The sequence below is a fragment of the Cheilinus undulatus genome, linkage group 3 (assembly GCF_018320785.1).
Source record: "Cheilinus undulatus linkage group 3, ASM1832078v1, whole genome shotgun sequence".
Classification (NCBI taxonomy): domain Eukaryota; kingdom Metazoa; phylum Chordata; class Actinopteri; order Labriformes; family Labridae; genus Cheilinus; species Cheilinus undulatus.
The window spans coordinates 10,835,136-10,851,474 of NC_054867.1; the positions used below are offsets into that span (position 1 = coordinate 10,835,136).

Here is a 16,339-nt window from a genome sequence, read left to right on the forward strand (position 1 = left end):
TTGGGTTGTAATTGTGAAAAAGACAATAGACATGCTAAGAGATGCACAGCAACTACATTGAGATATTTAAAAAACACTAAAAAGTGTTAACAAAAGCAATAAAAAAGACTCAAAGGACATGCCAAAAGAAAAAAAACTCCAACAAACAGTTACAAAAAAGGAGCTGTGCACTTACAATAAAATTTAGCAGCCCCATAAAACCAGGTCAACCACAGAGATCTGGAATAAGAAAAAGACACAAAGACATGCTTTAACATTTATCAAGATTTCACTGAAACTTCAAAATGTGCTTAAAGACTTTATAGATCTGTAAAACAACCACAAAGATATAACAGCCGCTCAGAGAAAATAAACATTTTTTTTTTTTTAAGACTTTAACCTAAAAGACGATAAAGAGTCAATTCATGTGCTAAAAAACTCAAATGAGATGCAGGATGATGTTTAAAAGACACTAATCAAAAATGAGCAAAATGCATTTCACAGTGGCACTGATAGCATTAACACTTTTGAATGGACACAAAACAAACATATAAAGATACCCCCCAAGTTATACAAGCCTTTAACAAAAGATGCAAAAACCAACAAGGTGAGGAACAAAATGTTGCTCTTTGTAGTCGTCTTGAGCCCCTACATGCCTGTGACCAGGGTCTGTTCTGTCATACATCCTCCATGTTCAAGACACTGACAAGCTCCCGGTCTCTCAGCAGCCTCTTTACACTTCCCTTCCTCAAACTAAACTCTTAAAATTGGCCCACTACCACATTAGTAAACTCTACTAAAATGATGAATTGACCTGTTTCCTCCTTGAACTATTCCCACATTAACACAGTCACCCAGTTTTCCCTACAAATACAGTTCCCCTCTGATTTATTCAGGCGTCAACAACCTCGCTAAGGACATGTTTTAAACTCAGAGGGAGAAAGGAAATAAGTCAGAACAGCCAGACAGTGATCCATGGTTTATTTGGTTTACAAATGTGCAGTGATTGAGTTAGACTAGAAGTATGATTGTTTAGTAATGTCTCCAAAAAACGGATCAGTCCCAGATGGAGTTTGATTTCATTATCTCTGAGTACCAGAGTCATCCATTGGTTTTGGAAAAGCAAGTTAAACAAACTTTATCCTGTGATTACCTCTGGTGTGATATCAATATCAAATAAAAGCCAACACTTTCATTTTTTAAGTACGACTGAAATCAAGATTACAGTCATCCAGACAGCAGTGTTTTGGCTTCACACCTGGTTTGTTTGTTGAGGTTGGTCTCAAATTAAAGGGTGTTCAGTCTTAGACCCTGTTCATTTTTTTATACATGGACATGCCGATCCAGCTCGGCTTTAGAACACAACAACCAAGCGGAGATCCTTAGAGGAGGTAGTCTCGGCTTGCAAAACAGCATCTGGAACATGTAATTGGTCGTCTTGTCACTCTCCAGCAGTTGAAGTGATGATACAGCTACCTGGCAATTCTGACTACAGCTGATAGTACAATAATAAGAATCATTTGCAGTCCAGGAGGGTCTCTGCACAGCTGCTGGTGCTCCTGCACTGGTAAACAAAAAAAGCAACAGGCTAACATTACACCATGTCAGGAGAGTGCTACCCTGGTTTGGCCTTAACTACTACTGGCTCCGCCCCTGGAATATGATTGGTACAGCTGTTTTCTGCCGTAACCCATCAGGTAGTAGAAAATGAAATATTTCTTGTCAAGATGTTTGTTTACGGAATTAACATGGTAGCCCTGCCTTGTGCTGAAACTATGTAGTACAGTCAAGCACATGTTTCATGTTCAAATATGGGCCTTATTCATTATATTTCTAGAATTTGCTGTGGGCCAATCAAAATTGTACCGCTGGCCCTATGTGGCCCCCGAGCCATAGTTTTGACACCCCTGTGCTAGATAGATTGTCTCATATGTCCATTGCATGGATGTATTTTACATTCATTATTTGGAAATGGAGTCTCTTTTCAAAAGAGTTTTGAAAAGTGATTGGACAAACATTTTGTCATATTCATGACGGGCCAATCAGAGTTAAAAAAGAAATGGAGGAAGTGGGCATGTGCAACTCTTGTAAGTAACATGAGCTTAGCAGGCAGGTGCTGGGTGGTGTACATAATAGTGGAGCTTTTTAGTGGATAAAACTCAGACCAGTCAGGAGAAATACAAAAACAACCTCTCCACTGAAAAAGGCTCTCAGTGTGGCTTGAACTGCTGCTAAAGCTACATCCAAGCTAATAGCTTCATCAGCCCTGTAACTATTGTAAAGTCAGGCCAAGGCAGGTCAGAAGAAGAGCGACAAACATCTTTCCCTCTAAGAAACACTTTCAATGCTGTTCTCTGCTTTTCCTGTGATAAAGAAATACGACCCATTTCAGATAAAACTGCTGCTATACTATAGCTACATCCAAGCTAATCGCTGCACTAGTGGCAACTATTGCCATCATGTTCAAGCAACCCCGCCTCCATAGCTACCGCCTCAATCTCCTGAAATGGCACTGATTGATCAGGTCCGTTCTCAGACTAGGCACAGTCTGGAATTTTGCAAGATGGATCTGCCTGATTACAGACATGGAATCTGGCCAATCCAATGAATTAACAAGGTTTCTTGAATGAGCAGAACAAATGCATCCTTGCTTATTTTGTTATGATAAGATAAGTAGCTCAGCAGGTCTATCTTCAGTGAAAACTAAACAATTGAATGGCCATGAAGAACGCCAGTGAACATTAGTTAACATGGTCCTACATTAAACCATAACACCAGTGGAACGCTGAAGGCCCTTCTCCTCCATGCACTGATTCACAAGTTTGTTAATGTACAAATTTTTGTGATTGATTCCAGACATTTAATAAATCAGTGCGGCATGTGATCTCCTCATTGCCTCAAGTCAACCAATAATTCATTTTGTTGGTAAATGTACTGATGAACAAGCATTTTGGAGGAAATTACACATGAAATATTTCTCTATGTGGCAGGAAAAGCAGGCTGCAATAGGGACAACCCATCTCAAGCGTGAGCTTTACTGTTATTTCAGTTTGACCACAAAAAAACCCAACAGAAAAGTACAGTCATTCAAACACGCTATGGGTGTGCAAGCACCTTTAGTTTTCAGTATCTCTGCAGATAAAAGGCAAATATAAAAGCTGTTTTCTGTGTGGGTTCAGTCTTTTCTAGTTCTCCGTCTGTCTCATTGACTCTTGTTTTTGTTGTAGGGGTGGGGCCAAAGTGCACTTAAGTTTGTGGTTTCTTGAGAACAAGATGAGTAAACAAAGTCATCATTGGTCTCCCTCATCTTGAGTTCAAATGAGATTATCTTTACTGATTCAATTTACTGGAATTTGTTGACACCTTTTTTCCTCTTAAATGCACCACAAACAGGTCATTTGTGTACCTAGACAACCCATATATGTGTAAAACAATCATAATGCTATAAACATGCATCCAAAGGAACAGCAGAAGCAGATGCTAATGAATGTTGATGAGGTTTGCTTTTTCTCTTTTCTGATTTAACAGGACAGGAGTCATCAGCTCGTTTACAGCTCTGTTGGAGCTCTGAGGCTCAGACGGTGTGTAGCTCAAAGCTAAACAGACATCCTGGATTGTTCTGGGGGTTGTTGCAGATTCAAGCTGTGTGTCCCTGGTCTGATGATTTACAGACTCCAGTTCCAAAAAAGTTGGGGCGTTGTGTAAAATATGAATAGAAACAGAATACAGTGATTTGCAAATGCTTTTCAACTTTTATTCAACTGAAAACAGCACATAGACAATATATTTAATGTTTACATTGATATACTCTATTGTGCTTTGTAAATATGCACCTATTCTGAATTTGATGCGTGCAACATATTTCAGAAAAGCTGGGACATGTGTTAACCGCTGTGTTTCATCATTTTTTCTTACAACACTCTACAAGAGTCTGTGGACAGAAGACGCTAACTGTTGGAGATTGAAAGTGGAATTCTTTCCAGTTCTTACTTCATGTACATCGTAAGTTGCTGTGGGGTTCCTTTTTTTGTGCTTCATTCTGCTGCACACATTTTTAAAGAGAGACAGGTCTGGACTGACTGCAGCCCAGGCTAGGCCCTGCCCTCTTTTAGTGTGAAGCCATGCTGTTGTAATTCTTACAGAATGTGTCTTGGCAGTGTCTCGTTAAAATAAGCAGGGTCGTCCCTGAAAAAGACTTGTCTGGATGGAAACATGTTGATCCAAAGCCTGTATGTACCTCTCAGTAGTAATGGGGCGTTCACAAATGTATATGTTAGCCAGGCCATGGACACTAATACAACCCCCACCCTCACAGATGCTGGATTTTGAATTTTGGATTGATAGCAATCTGGATGGTCCAGTATTTCCAAATTCAAATTTAAAGGTGGACTTGTGAGACCCCAGGACACTTTTCTGCTCAAGGTCAGTCCATCTCAGATGTTCTGGTCCAGAGAAGTGGATGGGGCTTCTGAATCTTGTTGATATATGGCTTTGGCATCTCCTATTTTGCATCTTAATGTATCTCATTTCTCTTCCTCATTTGGTGAAGGTTTTTAATGCAGTGCTGCTTGAGGGGTCAAAGGTCATGGAAAATTCTGTGTTGGTTTCATCCTTGCCTCTTGTGTGCAGAGATTTCTCCAGATTCTCTGAATCTTTCGAATATATTGTGGACTGTAGATGGTGAAATCTGTAAATTCTTTGCAGTAGAATGTGGAAGAACATTGTTAATAAACTGTTAAACTATTTGCCCGTATTTTTTTTTTTTTTATTTAACCCTTATTTAACCAGGAGAAAACCTCACTGAGATTAAAAACTTTTTTTTCAAGAGTGCCTTGGCCAAGACAGCAGCATTGAACAGTTCCAGACAGACAAAAATCAGTCATACACAAACAACATAATATAGAATATGTAGTCCATATGCAACAAAGGTACACACACTACAATTTCAGCAGCAAATATAAGTATTCTGTCTTTTATATAGTCTTTCACAAATGGAATAACCTTGCACTGTCATTGAGTCACCTGTTATGAAACTGTTCCAGTCTTATCCAACCCATGTCCTAACTTTTCTGGAAACTTCTGCAGGCTTCAAATTCAGAATATGTGTATATTTCCAAAAAACAATACTGTTCATCACTGTTAGCATTAAATGTCTTGCTTTTGTGCTATATTCACCTCAATATAGGTTGAAGGAATCTGCAAATCATTGTATTCTGGCTTTATTCTCATTTGACACAACTGCTTAACTTTTTCAGACTTGCATTTTATAAAATATTCGCACAAAACTTAACAACAAAACAGCAGAGTTGTTAAAATGCCGCCATCAAATAATAAAAGTTACAGACTGACATTGAAATCTGGTCAAGATGCCAACATGGCTCTAGCTGAATTTTTTGAATAATGTCTCTCCCCTCTCTTTTTCCTCTTGTCAGCTGCAGCCCAAGTGTGATGTGACCAGTTTGTCTTCAGTCCATCTTTCCACATCACTGAGGATCAATCAGAGATGGCAGCCATCTCTGCTCCAGCCCTGCAGACAGCAGGAGGAGGAAAGTTTCTGCACATCCTGTTGGCGTGCCTCGCCTCACTGCTGTGTCTGCAGCCTGCACACTCCGGCACCGGTCCAGATGTCAAAACCTGGAGCCAAACGGGCCCTCGGCTGCAGCTCTCACACTCAGGTAGGGAACACATCAACGGAGAAATTCGCCACTCTAAGCAAGGAAATAAATAATGTGAGAACATGGGAACAACAAATCTGTCTCAAGTCACGCAGGGCAACAAAGTCCCATTGTCAGCTCTTCTCTGTGTGTGGGATTAATCACCTTAGTTACAATGCAACCTGTTTTATAATGGATCTACCAAACAAAGTCTGGGTCTTATTCAGTTTAATGGAAGACAATGAGTCTGACTGTTGCTGTAATAATGGAACATGTGTTTGACAACATGTCCAAACAGTACACACGCATCAGATGGTTCAGATGGGAGCTTTGCAAGATGGACTTGCCAGTGAGAAACACAGAAACAGGAGAATCCATCAGCTTTGCAAGGTTAACTGGTGTATAGATTTACCCTACCTAACAGCTTGTGCTCTCTCATGTCATGGATATTGAATGTCCAGCAAAAAAAATTACATTATAGTCTCGTTTTAGTCTCCTTGATGAAAGGAAACTTACTTTACATCAGAGTTTTGTCACAAAGACCTTGGATTCATGTTTTTATAATCGTTTTAGTCCACGAAATCAACACTGTGTGCCAGATCTATCTTCAGTGCCAACTGCAGCCAAAATGCATTAATCCAAGTAGAGCAAATTGATCCAGAAACCAATGAAATGTGCAAAGCATCGGATGAACTTCCAAATACAATGCAACGCACAGGCTCCTGTTAGTAAATCATCTCTGTATCAGGTATTATGTTTCATCCTGTGGCACGAGATACAGATCACCAGTTGGTCAGTGGGTAACAGTTACTTTGGCCTTGTTGATAAGGAAAAGGTCCCTTTTGTGGTGGGAAACCCCAGAGTTGGACATAAAACCACACAAAACATAAGCTTTTTAACTTTGTAATCTACATACTCAGCAATAGAGGCAATAAAATCATGAAATCATGCCAAAATGAATGGCAAATCAACCCCAGAAGGGCAAAATAAACAGCTGTTTACATATTCTCTCTACATGAAATGTGGTTCTTCTGCGATGCTGTCATCTAAAGTCTGCAACGGCTCAAAGTTACGCTCGCGCAACACTTTCAGTGGCCAATAGCACCTGCTGTCGGTCGGGGCAAAGCACTGGAAACTAACTCTGCATAGGACTTATGTGGATTTTGGGGGTAAGAAGAGGAGTGCTCAAGAGGCTGGATACATGTAGATCTTATCATCATAATCCAGGACACTTTATAGGTGGTTTGGTACATTTTTTTCAGGCTAATATGTTAAAACAGGAATAATTTCTAAACTAACAACCCTGTTTTAGTTTAATCTTTGTTAATAAAATAGAAGTTTTGATTAACTTTGACTGCCTCAACTCATTCTCAGACACTGCGTGAGCTATTAATATTTGCTGATTTTAAGAGAACCCTACATGTTTGTTTTAGGTGACTGATTCACTTGAGCTGTACACGTTTGATGAAGTCTTAATATAAAGTATAGAAAATGTCACGGTTTTAAAGCTAGGAACCCAGAGTTGACTCTTCTGAGTTTGAACCCTCTGAGGCTGTTCGGCCTCAGAGCCTAAACTTCAGGGAGTTTAATTTCAACAGCATGAAAGAGACAAAAGACAGATTGACTTCCATTTTTATGTCTACAGTTAATGTACTTTTTATTGCCTGTAACTTCACCCATTCAATTTACATTAGCTGCGCTCCATTTAAACTGCAGCATTAATCACGAGTGCCATTCGTCATAGCTTTAGAATGAACATTTGTTAAAGATCTTTTTTCAGTGGATTGTGGAGAATTTTAGGCTACTTGCGTTGAGTTTAGTGAGTTTTCACATCAGCAGAAATTCAAAAATAGCAATCAGAAAACTGAGCAGAAACTTTGTGAATGTGTCTGTCTACAAAGTCTTAACCCTGGATAAAGTATGTGTTTCTCATACTCTCTCTCCTCTTCCTTATTGGTTCAGAGCCTATCAGTTAACAGCCGAGCCTTTAACTCCGAATCAGAATCTCCGTCAGAACCAGTCACACTGATGAAAGTGTTTCCCTGTGGCCTGATTTTAGTCCGGTCAAAGTTTTCTCTGTTACAGTTGTTTTCTCAGCGGATGTGTCACTGTCAGAGCTGGAGAGAACATTATAACACTATCATAAAGATCAGTGAAGTCATGTCTCCATGTTCAAAGCTGTAACTGTAGAAATGTCATCCAGCATACCAGGGAATTATTTTCCTCTCCTTCCTCTGCCTGAGTTTTAGTGTGAGGTCTTAGCAGAAGCTTTTTCCGACAGTAAAACACTTGAGGAGATCAGCAGGGAGGATAGAAAAGGGAAATTTAACAGATCAGCAACATGGGAGGTGATGCTGTGTTGATGAGCGCCATGGTGCTCGTAAATGGTTTGCACTGCATCAGTTAGATTAATAAGAATTAACGGGATTACTGTAACTGTAGATGTTGAGACTCAAGGTTATTTGAGGGCACAATTATTTTACTTGTTAACCTACATTTTTTAAGGTTTCTTTACACAGGAAGCAGCAGCTGCAGGAGGTTGTTTATGTTTCCACAAGCTTACATTGTTAAACCAGTGATTCTTTAGAACTAATGTCATTTACTCTTACAGTTGATGTCCCATACTTCCCCAAGGGCTTCCTAAAGTCCAGATCAACTTCTAGAAGAAACTTATTGAAGGCTTCATTTGTCATTATCTCACTTTTATAATATATTATTTAGAGAGAAAATTAATAACAAAACTCTACATGTTCTTTATTATCTATAGGTAAGAAGTTCAATCGCTACAAAAGGGATTTCCTCCATACAAATAAAATTCCATTTGAAACAATGCTACAACCCAAATTCCAAAAAAAAAGTTGGAGCGATATATAAGGTGAAATAAAAACAGAATGTATAAACCCATATTTTAGAACATAAAATAGAACATAAATGACATATCAGACATTGAAACTGAGACATTTTGCCATTTCATTAAAAATATTACCTTATTTAGAATTTGATGACAGCAACACATCTCAGAAAAGTAGGGACAGGGCCTCTCATTGAACAGCATCCTCTCTTCTGTTAGAAAAAGCCTGGGAAGTGAGTTTTCAGAGATGAATGTTGTCCCATTCTTGTCTGATGGAGGATTTTGGCTGGATTTTTCATACTATGATGCTCCAGATGTTTTCTACCGGTGAAAGGTCTGGACTGCAGGCAGGCCAGTTCAGCACCCGGACTCTTATCGTGAAGCCATGCTGTTGTGATGGATGTGGTATGTGGGTCAGCATTGTCTTACTAATATATCTAAGGCCTTCCCTGAGATATACATTGTCTGGATGGGAACATTTGTTGCACTAAATCCTCAGTGTACTTTTCAGCATTGATGGTGAGAGATGCAGGCTTTGAACTGTGTGCTGATAACAAGCTTGAGGCTCCCTCTCCTCTTTAGTCTGCAGGACATGGCATCTGTGGTTTCAAGGAAGAATTTCAAATTCAGATTCATCTGACCACAGAACAGTTTTCCATTCTGCATCAGAGAAGGCAGCAGTGTTTCTGGATCCTGTTGGATGGATGGCATGGCCAACTGTGCTGACAGACATAGATTTCTAGAAGTGTTCCTGAGCCCATGCAGAGATTTCCAGTACAGAATCATGTTTGTTTTTAATGCAGTGGTCACTGAGGGCCCCATGATAAAAAAACATCCAATACTGGCCTTCATCTTTGTCTCTTGCTCAGAGATTTCTCCAGATTCTCTGAATCTCTTGATGATTTTACAGACTGTAGATGGTGAAATATTCAGTCTTTGCAGTTTTACAGTGGTGAACATTTATTCTGAAATTGTCCCACAATTTTTAAAGTCAGTTTTGTTTTTTTACTGATTGTTAAACCTCTGCCCATCTTTATTTCTGAGAGACTCTGCTTCTCTATAATGCACCTTTTGTGCTTTTTTAGTAGCAAAAGGCTCCTTGAGCTGTTTTTATTAGTAATACTTTTCTAGTCATTTGGTTCCCTGTCCCTGCTTTTTTTGAGATGTGTTGCTGCCATCAAATTCAAAATGTTGTACATGCAGTGGTAAATAGTCTCAGTTTTTACATCTGATGTGATAAAATATGTGTTTGTGAGACTTGACAATCATTACAATCTGTTTCTATTGACATTTTACAAAGAGCCCCAACTTTTTTTGAAATGGGGATGTAAAGGCCTTTATTATAGCATCATGAATTTCACATTACTTACCACCACAATATGCTCTTTCTCAAGGTCTAATTCCCAAAAGATTTCGTGTTAAATCTTCACATAACCCGCCCATAAAGTTTGTCAGCTTTGTTCTGTTCGCTCTCGTTTTGCATCAGCTTGCGGAGCGGAGCTGTCAACAACTTCATTCTCTGCTTTTGCAAGAGTCACACTCCCATGCTGATGAATAATCCACTCTCATCCCTGTCCAACAGAACAGCTCCAGACCATGTGCTTTCAGTACGATAAGATTCCCTGTGGACTTGTTTGCAGAGATTCAGCAGAGATAAGAGGAGTACAAAGCTTTGTTTTTTAATGTGCCACGCAGATGTCTGTGCACACTGAAGCTTCTAGAAGGAGCCTTAGAACACCAAAGCCTCTATGTGACCCACACAGCAAATGACAACATTTTTACAAGACTCATAATTCATATATAGTGTCATTTTCCATGTGTGTAACCATGGGTGCTAAAAGGAGTCAGACAGATTTCATTAGAGCATGCAGCAGAAATGACCTTTTTAACTTGCACTTTTGCAGTCTCATGGTCAGAGATACACTTGGCTGTTAAAAGAAGGCAGGATGAGAAATCAAATGAAGACAATGGTGATTTTATGCATTTAATGTTGCTGCAGTTACTCAAAAAGTACTGCATTATATTAGGGGCTCACTGCTGAAAGTTAGATTACGTATTATCACTCCAATTCACTGTCACTTAATCGACCATAAAAATATAAGATTAAAATTTGCATATGCCCACAAATCTTTACTGTAGAACCTTCACAGGAACTCTCTTTAGTATCTTTAACAAAACAAGCCTAAGTGTGCTTTCAGTGGAAACTTTTTACCTGTGATGTATGGTTTTAGTGTCTACAGTGGAGTTGTTTCTATCTTGACCACAGTCAACACTGTCTCGTCACAATCTTGTCCTTTCATGTAGCAAATTCAGGTATCATGAATATCTCCAAGCTTTGAAAGATGTCTGGATTTGACGCTGCTGTTTTTCATTTACTCCTTCATGAACTTGAACCAACCTCACGTGGGTAATGCCAGACGACAGCTGCATAAACATGCATGAAAATGAGCGTTTGATTCGTCTTTGCTCACGTTTTGCAGATAGAAGAACAACTTGTAGTCAGAGGTATAACTAAAGGAAGTGCAGACAGTCTTTAGTTACAGTTGAATGAAGTTTGCATGTGAATGTCTCAGATGTTGTAATCCATAATGTGAAAGCATGAAGTGCCCATGCTTTCTAAACAAATTTTTGTATCAAATGTGTCAGTGGTGCTGATCAGAGGCTGTTTTGAGGACAGTTTTTAGGTGTTTTTGTGCAGGGTGCCATCAGTTGTCTGTTGCGTTACATACAGCCTTACAGAACAGGTACGTGCACACATAGAAATCAAAAGGGGCTTGAGCACCTGCCCTCCTACTTCCAGAGAGAAAGTGCCCTTTTCTGATGCTTTTTTTTTCCTGGAGAGTTAAAAGCCGGTGATACAGTCTTACGTTGTGTTATTTATAGCTGCCATTGCCATTCACTCTTTTACCCTCTAAGCCTCTGTGCCAAGCATGTGACTAAAGCTGTGACCACCTAGTTGCAGATTCATTGCATGACAAATAACTTTAAGACTTTCCTGTTCATGGAACAACTTTACTTCTGTATCAGAGTGTTTCTACTGCTTGTAAAAATGCGTGATTAAAGCCAAGAAAGAGACAGTTTGATTTAAATAAGAAAGGAGCTCTTCACTCTTTGAGACCTGTACGCAGACGTAAAACACCAGCAGAGCCATCCGCCCTCTTTGAGTCACTTCTTTTTACGAATGCTTACTTCCAGCTTGGCAACCACCAACAGTGGTTTGAGCCAGCGAGTGTTTCCTCTCCAGCGGTGATTAGTTCAGGCAGGCTGGCTTCATTGTGTGCTGGTTAGTGAGATGTTTATCCAGGCAGCAGTCTGCTGAATGAATGAATGAATGAGTGGATGAATGAAGCTAACGAAGCAGTGACAATGTTGTTCTTTACAATTCTGCTCAGGTTTTTGTGTTGAAGTGAGAGGGGAGGGTCTGAGAATGACTGCTGACACAGTGACGGTTTTATAGAAGACAGACGGAAACACGGCATGACTGTCAATGAAACAGAGACTTGCTAAATGTCTGAAAGTCCTGGACACCAAAATGCTATTTGGATGAATTATTCAGTCATTTCCATGTTTGGTTCAGCCTATAGAAACCCAAAGATAAGCTGTTTTCTTACTGAAGTTTCACTCCAGGCTGTTTAATAGGAACTCATTCTTATGACATCATTTGATTTCCATCACTGCTGACAAATGTAAAATGTATTTGAAGCTCACACCATATAGTCTGTTTCATGTATCTTTTGCATGGAGATATTTCACATTCATCTGGGAAAGCTCCCATAGAAGGCTTTTGGGAAGGGCAGCACTTTGCAAAAATTAACAGAAGGTAATTGGAGGAATGTTCTGTCCATCATATTTATGATGGCCAATCAGAGCAGCATGGCAAAATGAGGTTGTATGCATGAGCTGACAGTATACTGCTGCCATAGATGTGAAAGGCGGAGCTCCTCTGTGAATAAAATCCACGCCAAGGCCGGCCAGCAGACATGCAACAACATCTTCTCTTCCAGGACAAGCTTTTGGTGTGACTCTGCACACTTGTTTGAAAAAAAAAATGCGGTCTAGTTCCAATTGAACTCCCACTTTCCTGCAGTTTCCGCCGCAACGATTGCAAACCTGTGCCAAAGCAGGCCAGAAGATGAGCAAAAACTCCTTTTCAGTCATGAAAAGCTTTCAGCTTAAACAGAACTTTGCTCTTGTTTAATTAAAGTAATGTAGACCGATTCTGACAAAACCAACCCCATAACTATGAATACACTGCTTATGTTGCAACTACATCCAAGTTTATCACCACACTGGAGGCAGCCATTGCAAATGGCTAGTATAACTAAACCCCGCCCATAGCTGCCGCCTTGTTCTCCTTAAATGATGCTGATTGGTCTGAAAACTGTTCGGTTCGGCACAAATGTTGTGGATTGGAGGTTTTCAAGATGGATTTGCCTGATAACGGAAATGGAGCGAGGCAAATCCGTCTACTTTGCAAGGTTACCAGGAAGCTTTACTGGTGGATTTTTGACATTTCATCAATAAAACCAACAAACAAACAACTACATTTTTCCCACTGACTCAGATAGGATTAAATCTGACTAACAAAAAGTGATGGCACAGTTGGATAAGAATGGGCAATCTAAACCTGGTATTAATCCCTGATAAAACCTTGGGTTTGTGTTGAAAGCCTTGAGTAGGAGTGTGTTAACTTTGGTACAAAAATTAGGACCATCAAGACACCGGCAGAGAGCTGGATTTGGACTGTAGGGACAAAGGCTAGTTATTTGATGAATAGTGTAGGGTGTAGTTAAGGAGCTAACACAGTAAATATTAGACTTGGCATCAACTCTGTTCCTAATGAGTAGTTATGAACAGCTCCGTCTGTTTGTTTCATGGTTCCTATAGTATCAGCTGTTTCAGTTATGAAAATGTCAAAATTTGCTCATAAAATCTTCAAAACTGATCCCAGAACACAATAGAGAGAGGTGGTATCCTGTTTATATAGTGAGGGAAATAATGAATCTCATAAGGCTGTTTTCTATGGCAGCATAATTTTAAAGCAAATAGAAAATTCCTGATGTGTTATGTCTCAGACTCTCATATCTTTATCAGAGAAGCTAATATAAATTTTCTTTTATGTTTTTGAACTAAGGGTGAGATAGTTTGTACCACATCCTTTTAAAACATTTACTTGTCTTCATTTTGCAGCCATTATTTTCCCTTGAGTGCAGGTGACCTCCTTGTTCCCATTTTCCATAAATAGCCCGTCGTCTCTTGTTCTGCAGCAGATCTCATGATGTCATCCCGATGATGGATAACGTGCTGAGAGAAACATGTGCGTGTTTGTCTGTGGTATTAATGTACTCACGGTAGCGGTAGAGCGGTTTTTATGGCAGTAAAGTGATCAGTAAAGTTCAGTTAATGAAGTAAGACGAGGCTCTCTCGCTGTGTTTGTAGCTGCAGGATGAACTGTAAAAAAGGACTGTTAAGATTTTATAAGGTGGATACTCAGACAGGAGCTTCAGGGGCCAATACACACAAAAATACACAATGACACACACACGAGCAATCAAAAGGTGCTTCTTGATATGCAAAATGCTCCAGTGTTTTCAGTTTCCTTTAAAAAGGCCTTTTTGTATTTCATCACCAAAGCAAGGCAAGTTCATTAACAAGTTCATTAAAAGAGTGCAAATCGCACATGCAGCTGTTTAAAGTGCTTTACTGAGCTAAAAACAGAACATTTTAAACATTAAGAGGAAATATAGCAAAAAGACATGGAAATATAAAATGCATTCAAGTGTAAGCCCTGTACCCCAGTGCAGTAACCGTGCTTTGTGCTGTAGCATTAGCAAGAAACATGCTTTACACATTTTGATACACATTTAAATATGTTGAGGAGCAGACCCTAATCATACATGTTAGGTCTGATACAAAACAGAAGTTTCATGTAAGAGTTGCAGTAACTTCCTGTGAAACAGTGAGATAATGAATTGCTCGCCTATAAAGAAATGGCACAATTGTGTCACTTCTTGTTGCCAGTAGGGGGAGCGACAGCAAAACTATGAAATTACCCTGTTACTGTGTAGAGGGCAGACCTTGATTAAACATGTGAAATTTGAAGTGAATCAGATGTTTCTTATGGGAGTTACGCCAACTTCCTGTGAAAATGGCGAGATATCAAAATGCTCGCCATTGGCAGTAAGGCCTTTAATAAGACTTGTCAGTGTTGTAGAGAAATGTTGAGGCCTTTCTATCTAAATCTGAGCTTGATTTGTTAAAGGTACAGTGTGTAGAATTTGGAATTTTAGTGACATCTAGCGTTCAGATTTTAGAATGAGCCGATCTGTTACCAAAACATCACATCACTAAGCGACGAGAGCCTGTGAAGACCAAAAAGGATCGTGAGCTGGACATCATTTACAGCAGTGACGAGGTGAGGATTTATTCATTCGTTTTTGTAACCATCATTTTTATAGATTATAGGTCAGTTGTAAGCTCCGCCTGCCTTCCAGGTAGATTTCAGGACCGGCGGGCAGTTTCGTATTTAAAAGTCGTGTTTCGCTCTTTCTGTCCCCAAAACATTGCCGTAGACAACATGGCGGTTCATTATGTCGGCCTACGTGAGCGCGATCTGCAGTAATGTAAAGTTTAAAAGTTTTTTTCTAATTTTGTAAAAAGAAAACAAAAGTTTTAACATACTTCACATAAATATATAAACATTATATCCCATTTACACCGTTTCTGTTCGGCGAAATGCTGCCAAATTCTACACACTGTACCTTTAAACTCAGTAATTTTAATGAAGAAATGGCCAATTGTGTTACAATTGCCAGTAGGGGGCACTATGTGATGTTAGCATGTGGGTGTGTTCAGTGCGATACTGTTGTCTTGTGAGAAGGAGCAGAACATCACAGAATATTGTTTTAAAAAGTTAGAGTAAGTTTGAGTCATTTGGCACCATCAAAAATGTCTTATTTTGAACTAGAGATGAAGCTGTTGGACTTCCTGTTTGGATTTGGGTATGGGTCCAAGAGGCTTTTTTGTAGGTCTTATGATGACCCATATGCAGATGAAAAATCATAAGCCTGGGCTGAATTGTGTGCAGGGGCTGAATATTTTAAGGGAAAATGTAAAAAATCAGGGGTGGGAATGTTCAATTGCCAGAAGGGGGCGCTGTGACAGAGTAATGATAAAGATAAATAGATGTATTCAGGATCAATGTGTGATCATCCCTGTGAGGTTTGGTGAGGATGGACATAAGCCCTAAAAGGTTATTTAGCATTATTGATGTATTTTCATTGCAAAATACGTACAGAAAGGTAGTTCAAGTTTGGGTTCAATCACGGCCCAACCCCATTGCTGAAAACTCACAGTTAGCACAGTTTTAGATCTCCTGGTTGTCTAGTATGAACAAAAAAAGATCCAGAGTCAATCAGCTGAAACCCCTCTGACTAGATTGTCAAAATATGAAACTTCTGAATTGCCCAAAAATGCCAAAATTTGCCATTTAGTTTTTTATAGTCTGTTTCCTGCTCATTTTAGAGGATGACCCCAAGAGAGGGGTTTTTTTTTTGGGTGCAAAGATTTTCATGCATGTAACTCTTAACCAGTCCCCGATCTCTTAACGGGGCCCCTGTTAGGCCTCTGCTTGATAGACTTGCACAAGTCCAAGAAAATACAAAAATTTCTACTGGGGGACAATTTTCTGTAAACTTTGATGTGTTTTTCAGCTCCCCAAATTAGCAATTCGTCTGGCAGAAAATGACAGTTACAGCAGGGTCCTTGCCAACCCCAGGTCAGTACTCAGGTCCTCATAAGACAAAAATGAGAATTCAAAATTCAGAATATATTAAAATGGGGTGCAGATCACCTA

The 16,339-nt window shown here is 39.5% G+C and overlaps 1 protein-coding gene across 1 annotated transcript in view; it reads left to right on the forward strand.

Annotated features, from left to right (window-relative positions):
* The window catches only part of si:dkey-49n23.1 (semaphorin-3D), a 151,053-nt gene that overhangs the window by 60,798 nt on the left and 73,916 nt on the right, over nt 1-16,339 (forward strand). The window contains exon 2 of the mRNA XM_041782626.1: nt 5,412-5,654. Coding sequence (XP_041638560.1) covers nt 5,483-5,654 — 172 coding nt within the window. The 5' untranslated portion in view covers nt 5,412-5,482. The remainder of the gene's footprint in view (nt 1-5,411; nt 5,655-16,339) is intronic.